This window comes from Notamacropus eugenii, chromosome 6 (genome assembly GCF_028372415.1).
Source record: "Notamacropus eugenii isolate mMacEug1 chromosome 6, mMacEug1.pri_v2, whole genome shotgun sequence".
Lineage (NCBI taxonomy): Eukaryota > Metazoa > Chordata > Mammalia > Diprotodontia > Macropodidae > Notamacropus > Notamacropus eugenii.
In genome coordinates this window covers 314,049,512-314,068,179 of record NC_092877.1, presented here as the reverse complement: position 1 = coordinate 314,068,179, position 18,668 = coordinate 314,049,512, and the positions used below count along the sequence as shown (strand labels likewise).

Sequence of the window (18,668 nt, the reverse complement as noted above, 5' to 3'; positions counted from 1 at the left end):
TTGTGCAAAGCTTTAGGGGATACAAGTATAAGAAAGCAAGATAGTCCCTGACCACATGGAGTTTAAGTTCTAATGGGGGAAGACGACTCAGAAAGAGGGGAATTGGAAGTGGACTCTCGGACTTTTCCATGGTTACATTTGGGGGGAAGAACAGGGATCAGTTTCACAAAAACTGACCAAAGCCCTAGAGTGGGAAGAGGCAGTTGGTGATACCTTGCCAAAAGTATGCTTGTCATTCACTGTTCATGCAAGAGCAGCCCCTAACTTTCCTACCTTCCTGTCTTTGCCCATGCTATTGCTTTTGCCTAAACAGGGACTCTTTCAAGGTCTGACACAAATGCCAACTCCCCATCCAGCCTTTACTTCTTTTCATCCTTTCCCCAAAAGCCAGATGCAATCTATTTGAAATTTGAATAGCAGTGTTCCCCCCACCTCCACCTCTCCCTGGAGACTTATCATGTTCTCTAGTTACTTAAGTACTTGTCTCCTCAGCTTTCTCTTCTCTCTCTCTCTCTCCATCCCCCCATCCCAACCTATATTATAAACTCCAGGAGGAAACTATGTCTCAATAAGACTAGACTCAGAGAATGTGACTTCATATTATACCTTTGGCAGTGAGCAGTAACATACCTACCAAAAATGTTTTGAATAAAGTGGATTATGCGTAGCTTTTTGATAAGCAAATCTGGTAATGGGACAATTCTAGGTTCCAGGGAAAGGCATTATATTTAGATTACCAGCAAACACACAGGCAGCTAACATCCGGATTCCTGAAAGGGGGATATTTCTGCTTTCCTTTGCTTGGAAATTTATTACCTTTCTATTGAAAAAGAATGGAAGTTTATGTTATGTATGTAGAAATGGGTAAACTTACATAATAACCATTTTAACTATAGGAAGACTGTGTGGTTTAGTGATAGGAGATCTAGACTGGTGATCAGAAGACCTGGGTTCTGGTGCTGATCATTTACTAGCTGGGTACAAATCCCAGTTTAATCACCTGTAAATATGGGGATAATAATTCTGGGAGGATTGGACTGAGATATGTCATAGCTGTAAGTGTGGGGTAAGTTAGCAAGTTAGTTATGGATGAATGGAATCAGGGTTATGTAGCTGATACTATTTTATAGCACCTACTAAGTGTTAGGCACTGTGTTAAGTGCTTTGTAAATATTATCTCGTTTGATCTGCACAACAACTCTGGAAGGTAGGTGCTATTTTTATCCCCATTGTATAGCTGAGGAAACTGAGACAAACAGACGTTAATAACTTGCTCAAGGTCACATGGCTGGTAAGTGTCTGAGGTTAAATCTGAACTCAAACCTTCCTGACTTCAGGCCTACTGCTAGCCCTTCCATGGTATTATGTATACTGACAAAAGAAGCTGGGGAATGTTTTATGGGACTATGAACAAATCACTTAACCTTGTGGAAAATCAACTTCCTCATCTATAAAATGGAATTAATAATGCCTGTAGAGTCTACCTCCCAGGGTTATTATGAGGATCGTACAAAATAATCTAGGTTGTCCAAAAGTTTTTTAATGTGTTAAGGCTTAAAACTTCACTAAGACTTTTGGGACACCTTGCATATGTAAATCACTTTTCAAATCTTAAAGTGCTATATGAATTACATATCTTATTATAGCTTTTGAGATAAAGGGCTCTCCTTGTAATTTAAGAAGAGAAAGTGAGTGAAAAGTTCGAAGACTTAGTCTGGAGCTCAGAGTAAGGCACATGATATGACATTAGGTCATGGATCATGAATGTGATATAAACACCATCTGTTCAGAGTTTATATGAATTGAAGGCAAAGTAGCCAGGAGGAAATTCTCTGAACTGATACACTGTTAGTAATATCATATCCAATGATAATTTTCATACTCCACAGCCTCTGTTAATGTGACTTGAGGCTCCCATTCCTAAGTATCACCTCCATTGGTCCTAACATGGTGTTTTCTTTAGGTAAGTGGTTCAATGAATAAAGAACTTACCCCCTCTCAGCCTCAGTCCCTCATCTGTAAAATGGGGCTAATAACAACACCTATCTCCCAGGGTTGTTGTGAAGATCAAATGAGATAATATTTGTAAGTCACTTAGCTCATTCTCTAGTACACAGTAGGCATTTACTAAGTGCCTGTTCCTGTCCCCTTTTCCTGACTTCAGGGTCAGGGGTGTATCCAGGAGACCACACTGCTGCTTCAAGACCACCAAGCTGTTTTCATATTAACAGATCAAGATGCAAAATAAGGCTAAAAGCTATTAAAACTTAGGTAGGCAAGTTAATTTTGCCTTCAAAAATGTTAGCTTCATAAGTGTTTGGATAAGAAGGCAGACTTAGGTTAGGTGGGGAATGGAAGATTTTCTTGGTTGGTTTTTGAAGTCTTTTCATGCTCCTTTGAGCCTTAGTCTTAAGAAATAAAATAGTCACATGACCTTTGGAGGTGAATAGTAAAGTCCCTGAAGTTTATATCATCAACAAAAAACCTAGACTCATGAATGTGGGACCTTCAGGGATCTAGTCCCCCAGCTCAAGGTCAGTGGTGAGAATTCACTTTGAAACTGTCCCTAAAGAACTTTTTCCCCTACTGATTAGGCTTTGGACAATATACTATCTCTCCCAGAGTCCCTAGCAGGGATGAGCAGCCTTTGTAAACCATTCAGGATCTTATTAGCTGAGACACAATTAAAGATAAATACAGAAAATCAGTTTAGTAATTGATCCTTAGAGGAGGTTGGGGGTGGAATCTCTGAGACTTTCTAATCCTCTCTACAGGAGCAAAAAGCATCTGTTCGGTATATAATATCATGGGGGCCTCTCAGTATGCTTTTGAATGCCTGATGTTAATAAAATATTTATTATCAGCAGATGGTTGTAGAGATTGTGGGAGAGAGGGTGGCACAGGGAACAGTATGTGTGTGAGGGGGAGTGGAAGGAGTAGTAGAAGCTCTCTTTTTCTTTTTTTTAATCACTTCTTTTTTTTTATAGTTTATTTATTTTTACATTTCAACATTCATTTCCACAAAATTTTGAGTTCCAATTCTTCTTCCCATCTCTCTCTTCCCCCCACCTGATAACACCTTGCATTCTGATTACCCCTTCCCTCAATATGCCCTCCCTTGTATCACACCCCTCCCTTCCCTTATCCCCATCTTCTCACTTTTCTTGAAGGGCAAGATAGATTTCTATACCCCATTACCTATATTTCTTATTTCCCAGTTACATGCAATAATAATTCTCAACTTTCATTTCTAATTCTTTGAATTCCAACTTCTCTCCCTTCCTCTCTCTCTACTCATCCCCACTGAGAAGGCAAGCAATTCAATACAGGCTACATATGTGTTGTTTTGCAAAAGACTTCCATAATAGTCATGTTGTGTAAGACTAACTATATTTCCCTCCATCCTACCCTGTCCCCCCCTTTATTCTATTCTCTCATTTGACCTTGTCCCTTCCCAAAAGTGTTCAGTTCTAGTTACTCCTTTTTGCCCTCCCTTCTATTATACCTCTCATCTAACTTGTCCCCCTCTCCCCTACTTTCCTGTGGTGTAAGATAGATTTTCATACCAAATTGAGTGAGCATGTTATTCCTTAAGTCATATGTGAAGAGAGTAAGCTTCACTTTTCTCCTCTCACCTCCTCCCTTTTCTCTTCCATTGAACAAGATTTCTCTTATTTCTTTTATGAATGATAGTTTGCCCAATTCCATTTCTCCCTTTCTCCTCCCAATATATTCCTCTCTCACCCCTTAATTTTATTTTTTTATAGCTATCACTCCTTCTTATTCAACTCAACCTATGCCCTCTGTCTACATGTGTGTGTGTGTGTATGTGTGTGTGTGTGTGTGTGTGTGTGTGTGTGTGTGTGTGTGTGTGTAATCCCTCCACCTACCCAAATACTGAGAAAAGTCTCAAGAGTTACAAATCTTATCTTTCCATGTAAGAATGTAAACAGTTCAGCTATAGAAAGTCCTTTATGATCTCTCTTTTCTGTTTACCTTTCCATGCTTCTCTTGATTCTTGTGTTTGAAAGTCAAATTTTCTCTTCAGTTCTGGTCTTTTCATCAAGAATGCCTGAAAGTTCTCTCTATCATTAAATGACCATTTTTTCCCCTTAAAGTATTATATTTACTTTTGCTTGATAGGTGATCTTTGGTTTTAATCCCAGTTCCTTTGACTTCTGGAATATTCTGTTCCAAACCCTTCAGTCCCTTAATGTTGAAGCTGCCAGATCCTGTGTTATCCTGATTGTATTTCCACAATACTTGAATTGTTTCTTTCTAGCTGCTTGAAATATTTTTTCCTTGACCTGGGAACTCTGAAATTTGGCCACAATATTCCTAGGAGTTTCTCTTTTCAGGTCTCTTTCAGGAGGTGATAGGTGGATTCTTTCAATATTTAATTTGCCCTCTGGTTCTAGAATATCAGTTTAGTTTTCCTTGATAATTTCATGAAGTATCATGTCTAGGCTCTTTTTCTGATCATGGCTTTCAGGTAGTCCTATAATTTTAAATTGTCTCTCCTGGATGCATTTTCCAGGTCAGTTGTTTTTCCAATGAGATATTTCACATTATCTTCTATTTTTTTTTCATTTCTTTGGTTTTATTTTACAAATTCTTGGTTTATCATATAATTATTAGCTTCCCTGAACTCTACTCTCATTTTTAAAGAACTATTTTCTTCAGAGAGCTTTTGAACCTCCTTTTCCATTAGGCTAATTCTGCTTTCTAAAGCCACCTTCTCCTCATTGGCTTTTTGGACCTCTTTTTCCAGTTGAATTAGCCTATTTTTTAAAGGTATTATTTTCCTCAGCATTTTTTTGGGTCTCCTTTAGCAAGCTGCTGACTTGCTTTTCAAGCTCTTCCATGGCCTGGGCCCATTGTATATTCATTTTGGAGGTACTGAATGCAGGAGCCTTAACTTCCTCTGACAATATTCTTTGTTCTTCCTCATTCTAAAGGATGGAAGGAAATACCTGTTCACCAAGAAAGTAACCTTCTGTGGTCTTACTTTTTCCCCCTTTTTTGGGCATTTTCTGAGCCAGTTACTTGACTTCTGAATCCTTTGTCAAGAGGAGGGTCCTAGTGCTCCTGCTCACCCCAGGACCCTGCCCAGGGCTGAGATTCAGATCAGGTGCTCAATTCCCCCAGAAGCTTTATGCTCAGTGCTCCAACAATGGAACAATGGACCTTGCCTGCTGCCTGCCTGCCATGACCTCCAGAAGCTTCAGCTGCCTAGCCTGCATCGAGGCCTTGGGCTGGGGCCAGGAGTGGACTCTGCTCCCTTCTTGATCAGGTTGAAAAAGCCCTCTCATTCACCTTTGGTGTCTGGGGGTTGAGGGATCTTCAAACTGCTCCTGCTTCCGGGATTTTTTCTCTTCTCAGATCCTGGAGGCTGGGCTGGGCTCCACTCTGAGTCCACTGCAACAGACCTTTCCCATTGGCCTTCCAGGTGGAAATCTGCTCCACTCTGTCTTTCTGTGGCTTCTGCTGCTCTAGAATTTGTTGAAAGTCTTTACAGGTATTTTTTATGGGCTGTGGGGGAAGACCTAAAGTATGTACGTCTTTCTACTCCGCCATCTTGGCTCCACCCCTCTCCTTTTTTTTAGGACCTTTTGGGAACTATGTATTCAGTTCTTAATCCCACAAATTTGTTAGGTCCCCCATCTATTCCAAGCACTGGGCTAGGTGCTTGGGATTACAAGAATAAAAAAAAAAAGAAACAAAACACAGCAGGAAATAGTCCCTACCCTCAAGGAGCTTATGTTCTACCGAGGAAATACAAAATAAAATAAATAAGGAGTGTTGGTGAAAAAAGAGGAACCAGGCAGAATCTCCTAGGGAAATTTGAGGAGACAGAGAAAGCACCTTTCACTGGGGTCTGGGGGAAGGGGCAGACTTAGGGAGGGCCTTTGTAAGACATGATACCAGACAGATCTAGGCCTTGAAGGAAGATAGTCCTGAAAGACTGAGAAGAGAAGGCACTAAAAAGGGGGTTGGGGAGTAGGGAGAAAGCACAGGCAGAGAATAGAATTGGCCTCTGTCTAGCATGACTTTGTTCTCTTTCTTCTAATCTTTCCACAGGTTTTTTAAATCCTAAACCCCATATATGCTTGCTTTGTAAAAAGAGGCCTTACAAAGCCTAATCAGAAATCTCGGGACAATTTTCTCCCTTCTCCATTCTTTTGGTACAAATTTTTCATTCCTTTATTCTTGCCTTCTTACTGGTCCAAAGTTATACAATTCTTTCACTTTTCACTCATCTTGAGGATTGATGCTGTCCATGATGTGAGGGAGGAGAGGTAAAGGGTGAAATTCTCTTATAGGATATAGAGAACAGTGGGACCCAGTTAGTGGGAAGCAGATCCAAACTGGTGGTGATCTAGCAAACTGGCTGTGTATGTTGGGCATTAGAAATCTAGGCAGTCTATATAAAAATCCACGTCAACTACAAAGGACCTATGAAGAAAGATGCTACCCACCTCCAGAGACAGAACCAACATATGGAACTGTAGATTATGTAGTTTCACATACATACCTGTGCCAAATGTTGGCCTTCTCTAGTTCAGGGTTGGGAAGACAGGGAAATAGCTTGGACCTCAAATTTAGCACAAACGAAGAAACAGAAAAAAAGAAATCTAGACGGGTGAAAGGTCCAGTCCAGGAAAGTCACCGAGGGCATGGAGAAATAGACAGAAAATTGTAGGAGCAAGCAGAGAAGGTCTGGGGACCAGAAGGTTAGAGAATATTAGCAAGAATTCTTAGACAACAGCTCCATATTGGAAGCTACTCACTTTATGCCTTATTTTATTACTTTTGGACTCACAGGTGTTGACTATAGTTGGGAAGAAAATAATTCAGTCACTGATGGGTCGACCCTGACCCTGATTGATGGGACAGGCCAGGAGTGCTCACATCATTGGGCCTCACAAGACTTCTTGAGTTTCTGTTTCCTTGCATGGAGGAGGATACTGTGGGTTATGGTATTATACCCAGAAGAGAAAAGGAAATTGTGGTCTGACAGAGAAAGAGTGGGTTACGCCCTTGGTTGAGATGTTATTGTCATTGGTGAGCCAACTGAGGTTCTGGCTGATTTCTGACTTTGCTGCTTTGAGGAAGTTTAAAAAAAGTGGTGAAACTAAATACCTCTTGGATTTTCTTTAGTGATTTGAATATCCGTTCATTTTCTTCAATTCTTGAGATAGTGAGATGTGGCATAGTGAGGCAAGTGAGTAACATAATGAATATAGTACAGGATCTAGAGTCAGGAAATCCTGAGTTTAAATCCTTGCTTGTATTTAATAGCTATGTGGCCCTGAACATGTCACTTAACCTTATTCAGTCTCAGTTTCCTCATCTCCAAAAGGGAGATAATTATGGTTCCTATTTCACAGGGTTGTTGTGAAGATCAATGGGATATCCTTGCAAAGTGCTTTGCCAACCTTAAGGTACTATATAAATGTTAATTATGATGATTATTACCTAAGTCTTTATTTTGTACCTTCCACATCCCTAGTGTAGAAGGAGATAGGAGAGCAGACCATTCAGCAAATATTTATTAAGTGCCAACTGTATACATAGTGCTCTGCTGGCATGAAGGGAGATAATTTTAGAGCTAACACTTGCATAGCGCTTACTATGTGCCGGGTACCATGCTAAGTACTATACAAATAGGAGGTAGGTCCCTACTATTATGCCCATTTACAGATCAGGAAAACTGAGGCAAACAGGCTAAATGACTTGCCCAAGGTCACATAGATAGTGAGTATCTGGGTCTAGATTTGAATTTAAGTCTTCCTGAAAAAAAAATTTAGGTAAGATATAGTCTCTGTCTTCCAGGGGTTTAGGGTTAGTGGGAAAATAAGATACAAACACAGACAATTATTATAATGCTGTAGAGTGTTATTGCCTTAAAGAAGTATAAAGTACTCTGTGAGGTTTGAGGGGGAGGATCATTACTGAAAAAATAGGGATTGCTTCCTGAACTTGCACATCATTCTTGTTCAGGGGTTGTGGTTTTCTTCTCCGTATTGTTCCAATTTTGATATAGCTGCTGCTGGAGCAAGGATATATGGTCCTTAACCTCAAAATGATTTTCATCTTTTGGGAACTAAAGTCTTCCATAAGATCTGTTTATACTTGTCAACTTAGTAAACATCACAGCTAGCACAGACTAGTTAAGATGTTTATATGGCTCCTAGTTTTATCTTTCTTTCAATTATTAGATTGTTAAATTCACATTAATGATGTGACAGGAGATAGCTGAACATTTTATTTTGGCCAGGAAAAGGTTTAGATTAGAATTTCATCAGATACATTGAATTGGATGGGCCCACCAAACCTTGGGTTCCATGTGACAATTATATCTTGTGAAGCCTCTTGAGACTGAGCAAAGGAGAAGTTTTGAGTCTGCTGGGTTGCCCAGTGGGTAGAATGCTGGAGTTACTTGAAGTCGGGAAGTTGAGGTTGAATCCTGCCTCAGGCGCTTATTAGTTACGTGAGTCTGGCTCTCTCAGCCTGTCTTGTCATCTTGTAAAACGGGGATTATAATAGCACCTACCTCCCAGTCTTGTAAAGATCATGACATACATATATGCAAAGCACTTTGCAAACATTAAACAGTTATATCAGTGTTAGCAATTAGCTGTGATCCAGTTGTGGGAGCTTCAGAATAGGAGGAGTTTTCTTATAGCAGCTAATCAGCATGGACATACCTATTTGAATTGCAATTGATTCATTTTTGCACTAAAAGTGTGATAAAAGGGAGTAAGGGACATTTGTGGGACAGAAATACTTATAATTAGGTATAAGCCATAAACCTTGAATTTGAGGAATTGATTCACTTGATCACCCTCATGAACCAGAAAGAGCACGATGTTCTCTTGGAGAAAAAGAAACAAACCAGAAAGCATCTAATGGAACCCAATGGGGAATATTAAGATTGAGTCATCTGAATTCTTATATAGAAGATATAGCCAAGAGTAGGACTTCCTAAATCTTTCTTGTATTTCCTAAGTTGTTTCAACCCCCTGACAAAGTTAAGTGGATGATAAAGGTTGAACCAGTTTGGCCCTGGGTTGTCCCTTTGATCATTTATTATATTAAAGAATGACTGAATGATTTTTAGGTAGTTTCCTCCAGGGAACTGGAGCCTCTATGTATATATAGTCCCTCTTCCATCTGTGGTTCTTTTCTCTGATTTTTTCAGTCTGCATTTATTCCCCATTTTAAATGCCAAGACGAAGGGGGTAGCCCAGATGTGTGAAGAAGCATCCTTCATGTGGTGTTAAAATGGCAAGGAGACTCTCTTCCCAGAGCGTGGAGAGTTCACACTGAGCTTACTTTGTCATGGTACACAACTCCTCAATGACACAAAAGATGGATTCAGGAAGGTGCATGTCAGGTATATTATAGTGGAGTTGCTTTTCAGGCATGAATTGGATTGACCAAATGGCCACTGAGGTCCCTTCCAACTCTGATTTTGAGAAATCATTATCAGGCCTTCCTGGGCATACCTTCTTTACTTACATATTTGGCACTTTACTGTAACCAGAAATTGGAACTAAACCATCAAAAAATCATCTTGAATATGGGAAATTGGTAGCAAGTAGACTACTCCAAAGGTATTGTGACTAAGTAATAGAAATTTTTGTTGATTTGCTTTTTGCAATTTTATTTTGTTAGCGTCTAGGTATTCTTGAAAGGCTAATTGTCTAAGTCAAAGAAAGAAGGGTGCTACATATGATTGTTCTCTAAATTTACTGTACTTTGTACTTCTCTCCCTCTCTTTCCCCCCACTTTCAATTCTAGTGGCAACAATCCTTACTCCTCTTTTGGAGCAACTCTAGTGAGAGATGATGAGAAGAATTTATGGAGCATACCTCATGATGTATCCCATACAGAAGCAGATGATGATAGGATACTGTATAATTTGATTGTCATTCGAAATCAGCAGCCCAAAGATTCAGAGGTAAGTCATCTAACAATAACTTTGGAGAACCTACTCTTCACATTGTCAGGTAGGGTAAAATATTGGTAATGTGGATCTGTCTGAGGTGAAGTCTTAAGGTATTCATTGTTTGGAAGATAAATGGACTTCAGTTCTTATTGTTTTTGATTTTTCTCTTCACCAGCAAATCACTTTGGCTCTCTTTGATTAAGCAACAATAGGTACCAGGCCAAGCCCAATTTGATCATTGTTTGTACCCTTTTTGGCTCAGTTGTTTCTGTTTTGGTCAGGATTCCTGAGGGTCTTCCCCTCTCAGATCTATTTTTTTTTAAAGAGACCATTCTTTGCCTCATTTCTTGTTAAGCCTTAATCACTGAATGGATGCTGCCTCAGTCAGACTGAGACTTTGGAAAGACCTTAGCTTGAAAAGGTCAAGGTCCCCTACTGCATCCTGGACCATCTCCAGTTGTCCTGATCCATATCTGGCCACTGGATCCAGATGGCTCTGGAGGAGAAAGTGAGGCTGGTGACTTTGCACAGCCCTTCCTCACTTTACTCGAATTTACTTACATGTCATGGCATCACCTCCGTGGTGTCATAGTCCTCTTCGAGAATGAAGGACTAACAGTAGCAACAAGACAGTGACTTCTCTGCTCTTGCAGTGGTAATAGCAGAGAGCTAGAAAAGGGGGGCAGAAGGTACTAAGAATCACACAGGTTTTTAGATTACCAAAAAACTTTTAGTTTGAATACTACTACTCTAAAGATCCCCATCCAATGAGCAGTGGATTTTTTATCCCCCATATTGCTGGAGGAGCTGAATCATATTAACTTGACACCTTGCTATATACTATAGTTGCTATAAATGAAACCAGAAGGAAGGAGGAAATTGCTGCTAAATGGAAGGATGGCTCACGGGTATTCCTTGCCAAGGAAAAGAAAGGAATTGGCAGAACAGTTTTTTATCATTTGTCCAAAGGCAACAAGAAACATTATTTCATGGCATGTTTGGTCATCCCATGTTGCAGTATTAATAATGAGTATTGACAAAAAGATCACAATGAAAATAATTATAATCCATACAGCAATAGTCTTTGCCGATGATGAAGGGGTAGCATTTCTCTAAGAAGAACTTGAAAAATGCCCCAAATTAAACCAACATATGTTCTTTTACAGGGTGACTTGAGGGCAAAAGTGGGAAAAGTTGAGTCTGGGGAGAAATATATGGGAAAGTGTAGTTCAGGAAGAATAAACTGAAGTGCCAAGGCCTTTTTGATTACGAAGAAGCCATAACTTTAGATCATGAACATTTTAAAATCTGGAATGTCGTAGACGTGGCAAGCAGCAAATAGTACCATAAAGAACAAAACAGATTTTATAACAAAACAAAGGAAAAGACTAGCTAATGATATCAGAATTATCCCCAGATCAGTAGCCTTTGTAGTCAGATCATCCTCTCATCAGAGCCAAGACCAGAATTATTATGAACCAAGAAGAAAGAAGAATAATGAGAAAAAAGATGTCACTCAAGTGAAACAATTTAGTTCTGAAAAATTAATTGGAAATAAAAAATGGGAAATGGAAAACAGAAGTGATATCAACACTGAATATAATGATTTTATCCAGAAGTTTATCCAGTGTAAATTAATTGCTACAACAGGGAGACCAAAAACGCCCAGAGGAAGCAAACACCGTAGGACACATCTGACTTACTTACCAGATGGAGAGAGATGGCTGCCAAAGGCAACACTGAGTTAGAATATACACGTTTGTTTGTAAGGACAATGGATGATTATAAAGCAGAGAAAAGCAATGGAGGGTAAAATCTATTTGAAGAAGTCTTTTGGAGATATTCAACTAAGTAAAGTCATCCCAACAACATTCAAGGATGAAAATGGAAGGAGGACAAGGGATTCCTTGTGGATAGTGAAGGTACTCCAGATGCTCCTGCTTGCATATGTCTTGTTTCTTGTAGCCTCAGGCTCCAAGATATCACAGAGCCTCCTCAAAGATAGTTGAATGTCATCTGTTTGGTCTGTCTGTCCACAAAGGAAAGACCAAATGTTTGAAGCCTGGCTATTCCTCAAATTTCAGCTTGCATTTGGATAGACGCTTCACAGAGCTTGTCTAATACTTTATATATTTGAAACACATAGGACAGATGGACTGTGTCTTAGGTCCAAAACTGAATAGGAGAAAGAAATAGGATCTGGATTTCCTTAGGGGAATTGTAAAGATCACTTGCTAATCCCAAGTTTCTCATGAAAGCAAAGGCCTGTCTTTTTAGTACTGACATTTTAGCTGTGTTGCTGTATGGCAGTAAAGACATGTGGGTATCTTTCCTCTGAAGAACTAAAAATGAGTAGTACACAGAGGACAGTGAAGGCACTCATTACCAGACTGCACATACAACCAATGAAGAACTCTGAAGAACAGGAGTAAAGGATGATGTCATCCAGGAGCTACAAGATAAGCAGAGAAGCTAGACTAGCAAGAATGAGGGATGAAAGGTAGATCCATTAGACTTTTCCACTGTTACCTTTGCAATGTCAGGAAAAAGTGAGGAAAGTCTCCAACACTGACTGGACCTCTGATGGCAAACTTTTGGGAGAACATGGATAAGAGATACACAGGATGGGCAGCTATGGCTGAGTTGGGATCTGCAGTGTTGGTGGGAACTCCTGAATCAATGAGATGACAGGTCCTCCTGCTGATTTAAGCATATGCCAGCACAAACTAAGTACTATGTTGACTTGGGAGCGAACGATGTGTTCTCTGGCCTCCATGTCCTCATTTATAAAATAAATGGACTATTTTATATTGCATTATAGTCAATCAACCAACAAGCATGTATTCAATTCCTACTTAAAGTGCCAAGCATTTTGCTAGATCCTAGGAATACGGAAACAAAAATGAAATGATCCCTGTCCTCAAGAAACTTATTGCAGCATATAACCTATTGGGGGTGGCAGCATGTGTGTGTGTGTGTGTGTGTGTGTGTGTGTGTGTGTGTGTGTGTGTGTGTGTGTGTGTGTATGTGTGTGTGTGTGTCTGTGTATATATATATAAATATATGTACGTATATTTATATATATATATACATACATATATATATATACACATAAAATAAATACAACGAAATTGGAGGAGGAGGGTCACAAAGAAAATGGTATTTGTGCTGAGCTTTGAAAGTAAGTGGGGACATAGCTGAGGAGAGAGTGTATTCTAGGCATGGGGGACAGGCACCCAGAGATAGGAAATGGAATGTTATGGGTCAGGAAAAAGAAGGAGGAAGGAGGAAGAGAAGTAAGAAGGAGAAGAATATGAAAAAAGAAGAGAAGGAAGAGGAAGAAGATGATGCCTTCTATCATTCAGGGATTTCCAAGGAAAGACCTTCAGTAGTCCACTTTAACAAGTAGCTAAGATTCATTTATGATTTACCACAGATTTATGACTTACCACATCGCTGCAAACTGATGCTGTTAAAGTGCTTGAAAATAGGTGGCTCAATGAAGTACTGTACAGCAAACATTCCATCAGAAATGTTGCCCAATGTATTTGACATGCCCTTTCTTCATAGATAATACAGCATTAACTATACTGGATCGAATCATCACCATTCCTCAACTTCTGAAATCAAAATGAGGTTTTACCAGGCAGCTTTGGAAAGTTTTCACGTAGGAGTCACTGATTTTGGACCATCACGCAGACTCTGTTTTGTAAAAGTAGCTTTTAGCACACATCAAAGCAGTTCCCGCCCTTGTGAGGAATGAGTTTAATGGGATCTCACAAAGCTACTTCAGGAGGCTCTTAAGCCCTTAAAGTTCTTGACTGGGAAATTAAGAAATAGGTCAGAAGGTGAGGAATTAGTGTTTTGAGAGTACCAGTAGCTGAATATGAGGAGGACTGGCTATTTTCCCCCTTTCATTCAAAAGAAAAGGCTTCATTGTAGATGGCATTTGCCAATATTTTATGACCAAGATACTCTGACTGTTTATATAAAATGTCACTGAGTATACCCCGTGTGGAGAATGCAGATTTCTCACTTTCTTTTTGTTTTTAAAAAACCATTTCCCCCCAATTCCATGTCAAAATGTTCAATATTTATTTTTTCTTAAGTTTTGAGCCTCTGATTTTCTTCCTTTCCCACCATTGAGAAGGTAAACAATTTGCCATAGGTTGTACACACAGACTTTCCATTATCTTGAGTGTTACAGTAAAGAAGAGCTGAAAACTTGTCATCTCTTGGACTTTGGCTATAGAAAAATCATCTATGTATTTGATGTGTACAGGGACTCTTGGGTGGAAGATACCTTCTTTCTATTTGTCCTTAGGACTGGTGCCATCTTTGTTGTTGTTCTCTGGTAGAGGAAGGTCCTACCCCAATCCCAAGCTCAATTCTTAACTTTAGCCATTTCTTTTTTTAATTTTTTTTGGCTCTGAATAGTGATATTTTATTCAGTTGGAGCAACTGGTAAACAAAGAGTAATGTTGTAAATTAAGATAGTATATTCATGTGGAGAAATTTAAAAAGTAGGTATGGATCAATGGAAAGTGGAAACACAAATAAATGGTAGGGATATTTTTTCATTGACTTAGTAAGATAAAATGATCCAAAAGAGATAATAGATGAAGAGTTTGGGAAATAGGGGGAAGGGGAAGTGAAGAGGCATTTGTTAAATATCCATTATGGACCAGACACTGTAGTAAGCACTTTAAAAATATTATCGTACCTGTATCAATTTCTTGCCATCTCAGAAAGGAGGCAGGGATTAAATGAGGGGAAGGAATTTGGAACTCAGTTTCAAAAATGAAAGCTGAAAATTGGTTTTCAATGTAATAGAAATAAAATAACATTATTTTAAAAAAATCAAATTATTAGCTCATTTGAGATCATTTGAAATCTCAATTAAAATATAACGGGAGCCTGACAAAGAAATCTGATAACATACTAATGTGGCACTTCAATTGTCCAGATGATTGCTAGGACTTTCTTTTAAGTTCTCGATCTGCCTAAAGTCATGGTTAGATGAATTTATCTTTCCAATGGTTGGCTAACAAACAAGGAGAAATTCTATATTAAATATATCTCTCACTAAAAGAAACATTTTGTGGAGATTATTAACATCCCCTGGGGTTTGTGACAAATCCCTGAGAGAATTTGTGACATAAAACAAAAACAAATTCCAGGCATCACCACTCATACTCCCTTAATTTCTGGAAAATAGTATTTTAAAAATTCAGAGAAACAACAGGTGATAGTCTGTGGGTTAAAATTCATCTGGATAGGGGAAAGGAGATGGTAGTCATTTCTTTATGGGCTGAGGAGAGTGATGCAGGCGAATAACTAAGCTGCAGAGGAGTAAATTTGTCTCCATTAGAAGTGCATGACTTTAGTAAAGAAAAAAGACGTCATTAGACTTTATAATCCAAGTCAGTCAATCAATGTGTGTTTGTTCTTCGATTCCAAAGAAGACCATGCCATCAGAGAAATGATGACATGACTTGCACTTGACTTTGTTTTGAGTGAGGGAGGGCTGTGCAGGTCACCAGCCTCACCTCTCCTCCAGAGCCATCTGAATTCATCAGGATGAGTGGAGATGACCGAAGATGAGGCAATTGGGGTTAAGTGACTTGCCCAAGGTCACACAGCTAGTGAGTGTCAAGTGTCTGAGGTGAGATTTGAATAGGTCCTCCTGACTCCTGCACTGGTGCTCTATCCACTGCACCACCTAGAGCCCCCAGTCAATCAATAAGCATTTATCAAATGGTTACTGTGTATTAGATACCATGCAATGGATGCAAGTAAAAATAGTAATATTACTTAGCATTTATGTATCAACTTAAGGTTACAAAGTGCTTTACAAATATTTTCTTATTTCATCTTCACAATAACCCTGGGAAGTAGATACTTATTATCCTCAATTTACAGATGAGGAAACTGAGGGAGAAAGACATGTTTTACCCAGGGTCATACAGCTAGAAAGTGATGGAGATTGAATTTGAATTTAGATGTTCCTGATCCTATATCTGTGTCTAGATATAGCTCTGTCTACATTACAGGCATAAGGAGCAGTCTGAATAAAGGTCTAGAAGCTAGAGCCTAGATGATGCCAGCTTGGAGAAAGCCTTAATGCCACAAAGTTAGGCAATAGAGAGCCTTTGAAGACTTTTGCCTGAAGGCATGTGGCATTACTGGATCTCAACTTCTTTGGGTCTCAGTTTCCTCATCTGTAAAAATAAAAGGGATTGAACTCAATGGCCTCAAAAGTCTCTTGTGGCTCTGTATTTGCTGTATTTTTATCTATGCCAGAGTAATAATTAGATGCATTTGTATCTACGTATTTGTGCCAAGGCACATGATTCTTTTTCTTGTGCAAAGGGGAAACCAATTGGCAAAAATCTTTTCTTGGGAAGAGCAGTTTGTGTTTCTGTTGGTGGGAGTAGACTCAGTTCTCTCTTTGGTCCCTGACCTCTTACCAAGCAAGAGCAGTAGCAGTTCCCTATATACCTAAATTAGGAAGGGGAGAGGGTGGCATTCTCCTAGAGTGGCTTATGTGGTGATCAGGACAGACAATACTGAGAGTCCCTGGAGAACCATAGCCACATTTGCCGTTACTCTCAGTGGTATGGTTTTTTTCAGTTTTTAAAAGAGCGGAGGAAGCTCTGTGTGCCGTGAGAACTCAGGGAAAGCCTGACTTCTAGGTCTGTTTAGACTCTTCTCTTTGCTGGGGCATAAGCCTGACCACAACCCAGGCTCTCTTGTTCCTGATTCTGTGCTTTTCCCACTACCCCTCAAAGTTGATTCCATGTTGGGCATTTGTTAATATTCTTTTGATACCCTCTTCCCCCTATTTTTAAGTTTGTTTTCCTCACAACTGTGGAAATTAGTACTATTAGAACATCAAAACTCCTTATTTAGATATAGTCAATTTCCTCTGTTAGCTTAGTCATCTGTGCTGCTGACCAATGGTAGCAGCTGAATTACAAAAAGTAGTTTCTATCATGTGGGCGTTTACTGTTCACTCCTCTACAGATGAAATATTTGGCACAAATTTTCACAAGGCAAAAAGTTCAGACTAGTCCAGAAAACTGCTTCTTTGAGGAAAGTGATTTAATTCAATTCACATTCTAGGCACTGAGGAGACAAAGAAAAAACCCCAAATAATCCCTAGCCTCGAGTTTATTTTCTGAGGGAATACAGCATGTGAACTACTAATTCATTTCAAGTTAAAATGAACTACACTATTTAACACCACACAATTAAATAGGGAGATCAGGAAAAATCTCACAGAGGGGGAGGCATTTGTGCTAAACTTTGAGGAAACAGGGTTTGAGTGAGACAAGGGTGAAGAGGAAGGACATTCCACATACAGAGACCCATCTATGCAAAGACACAGAGGTAGGGGGATGACCTTATGACCTTGAGCAAATTACTTAACCTCTTTGGGTCTCAGTTTTCTCATTTGTAAAATGAAGTTGACTGGACTCACTTTTTCTGTCCCTTGCCATAAATCTACAATACTGTGAAACACCAGGGCAGAGCTTGATCTTAGGTCTCCTGATGTCAAATCAAGGGATTTTTCCTGCTAATTCATGTTGGCCTCCATGCTGATGCTCTAATACCAGAGCCAGAGTTTATCCAAAACTTTAATGCATAGTTTGCTAGGATAGGTCTGTGTAGCCTGACCAGCTATGGTGACTCAAGATGCCAGGCCTGTCTTAAGCAAGTCCATCTTAATGATTCACATGCGTCGATCTGGTAATCTGTCATTTGGTAGCATTTAATTTTCCTACAGTTGCCTAAACACAGACTAATAGAATACTTCCCTTGTGTGTACTTATTCAAACAAAACATAAGTAAGCTAAATAAAATAGAGAATTTATACTAATAATAATAGCTAGCATTTATATGGTGTTTTAAAGTCTACAAGATATTTACAGATATTACCCCCATTTTATCCTAACAACAGCCCTAGGAGGTAGGTGCTATTATTATCCCTATTTTACAGATGAGGAAACTGAGCCAGACAAAGATTAATTGTCTTACCCAGGATCACACAACTACTAAATGTTGGGAACCAGGTTGGAACTCACGTGTTTTTTTGCCTCCAGGTCCCATGTTCTATCTACAGTGACACCAAGCTACCTCAGTTCCATTTAACCACTTAAATTAAAACTAGTTTTTACAAAGGGTGATAGTGTGAACAGAAGAACTCCAAAGATACAGCAACAACAGAATTACAAGCATTTCACAGATAATTCATTGTGTGCTCTCTCTCTCTCTCTCCTTCCTCCTCTCCTTAACACATTCTCCCCCTTACCCAACAAATAGATAAAGGATACCAATTCCAGAATTGGAAGCATCCTTAGAGGTCATTTGATCTAAGTCTATCATTTTACAGGGGCAGCTAGGTGGTGCAGTGGATAGAGCACCAGTGCAGGAGTCAGGAGGACATAAGTTCAAATCTCACCTCAGATACTTGACACTCACTAGCTGTGTGACCTTGGGCAAGTCACTTAACCCCAGTTGCCTCATCCTGGGTCATCTCCAGTCATCCTGATGAATATCTGGTCACTGGATTCAGATAGCTCTGGAGGAGAAATGAGGCTGGTGACCTGCACAGCCCTCCCTCACTCAAAACAAAGTCAAGTGCAAGTCATGTCATCATTTCTCCGATGGCACGGTCTTCTTCGGCAACGAAGAATGAACACACATCATT

The 18,668-nt window shown here is 39.5% G+C and overlaps 1 protein-coding gene and 1 non-coding gene across 2 annotated transcripts in view; one reads left to right on the top strand and one right to left on the bottom strand.

The window, feature by feature from the left end:
- MREG (melanoregulin) overlaps window positions 1-18,668 on the top strand; it is a 74,216-nt gene that overhangs the window by 12,071 nt on the left and 43,477 nt on the right. The window contains exon 2 of the mRNA XM_072617602.1: window positions 9,808-9,967. Within this exon, the coding sequence (XP_072473703.1) occupies window positions 9,808-9,967 (160 nt within the window). The remainder of the gene's footprint in view (window positions 1-9,807; window positions 9,968-18,668) is intronic.
- LOC140512907 (U6 spliceosomal RNA) lies at window positions 7,960-8,062 on the bottom strand. Its single transcript, XR_011969967.1, has one exon. It is a non-coding gene; the product is annotated as a U6 spliceosomal RNA (small nuclear RNA).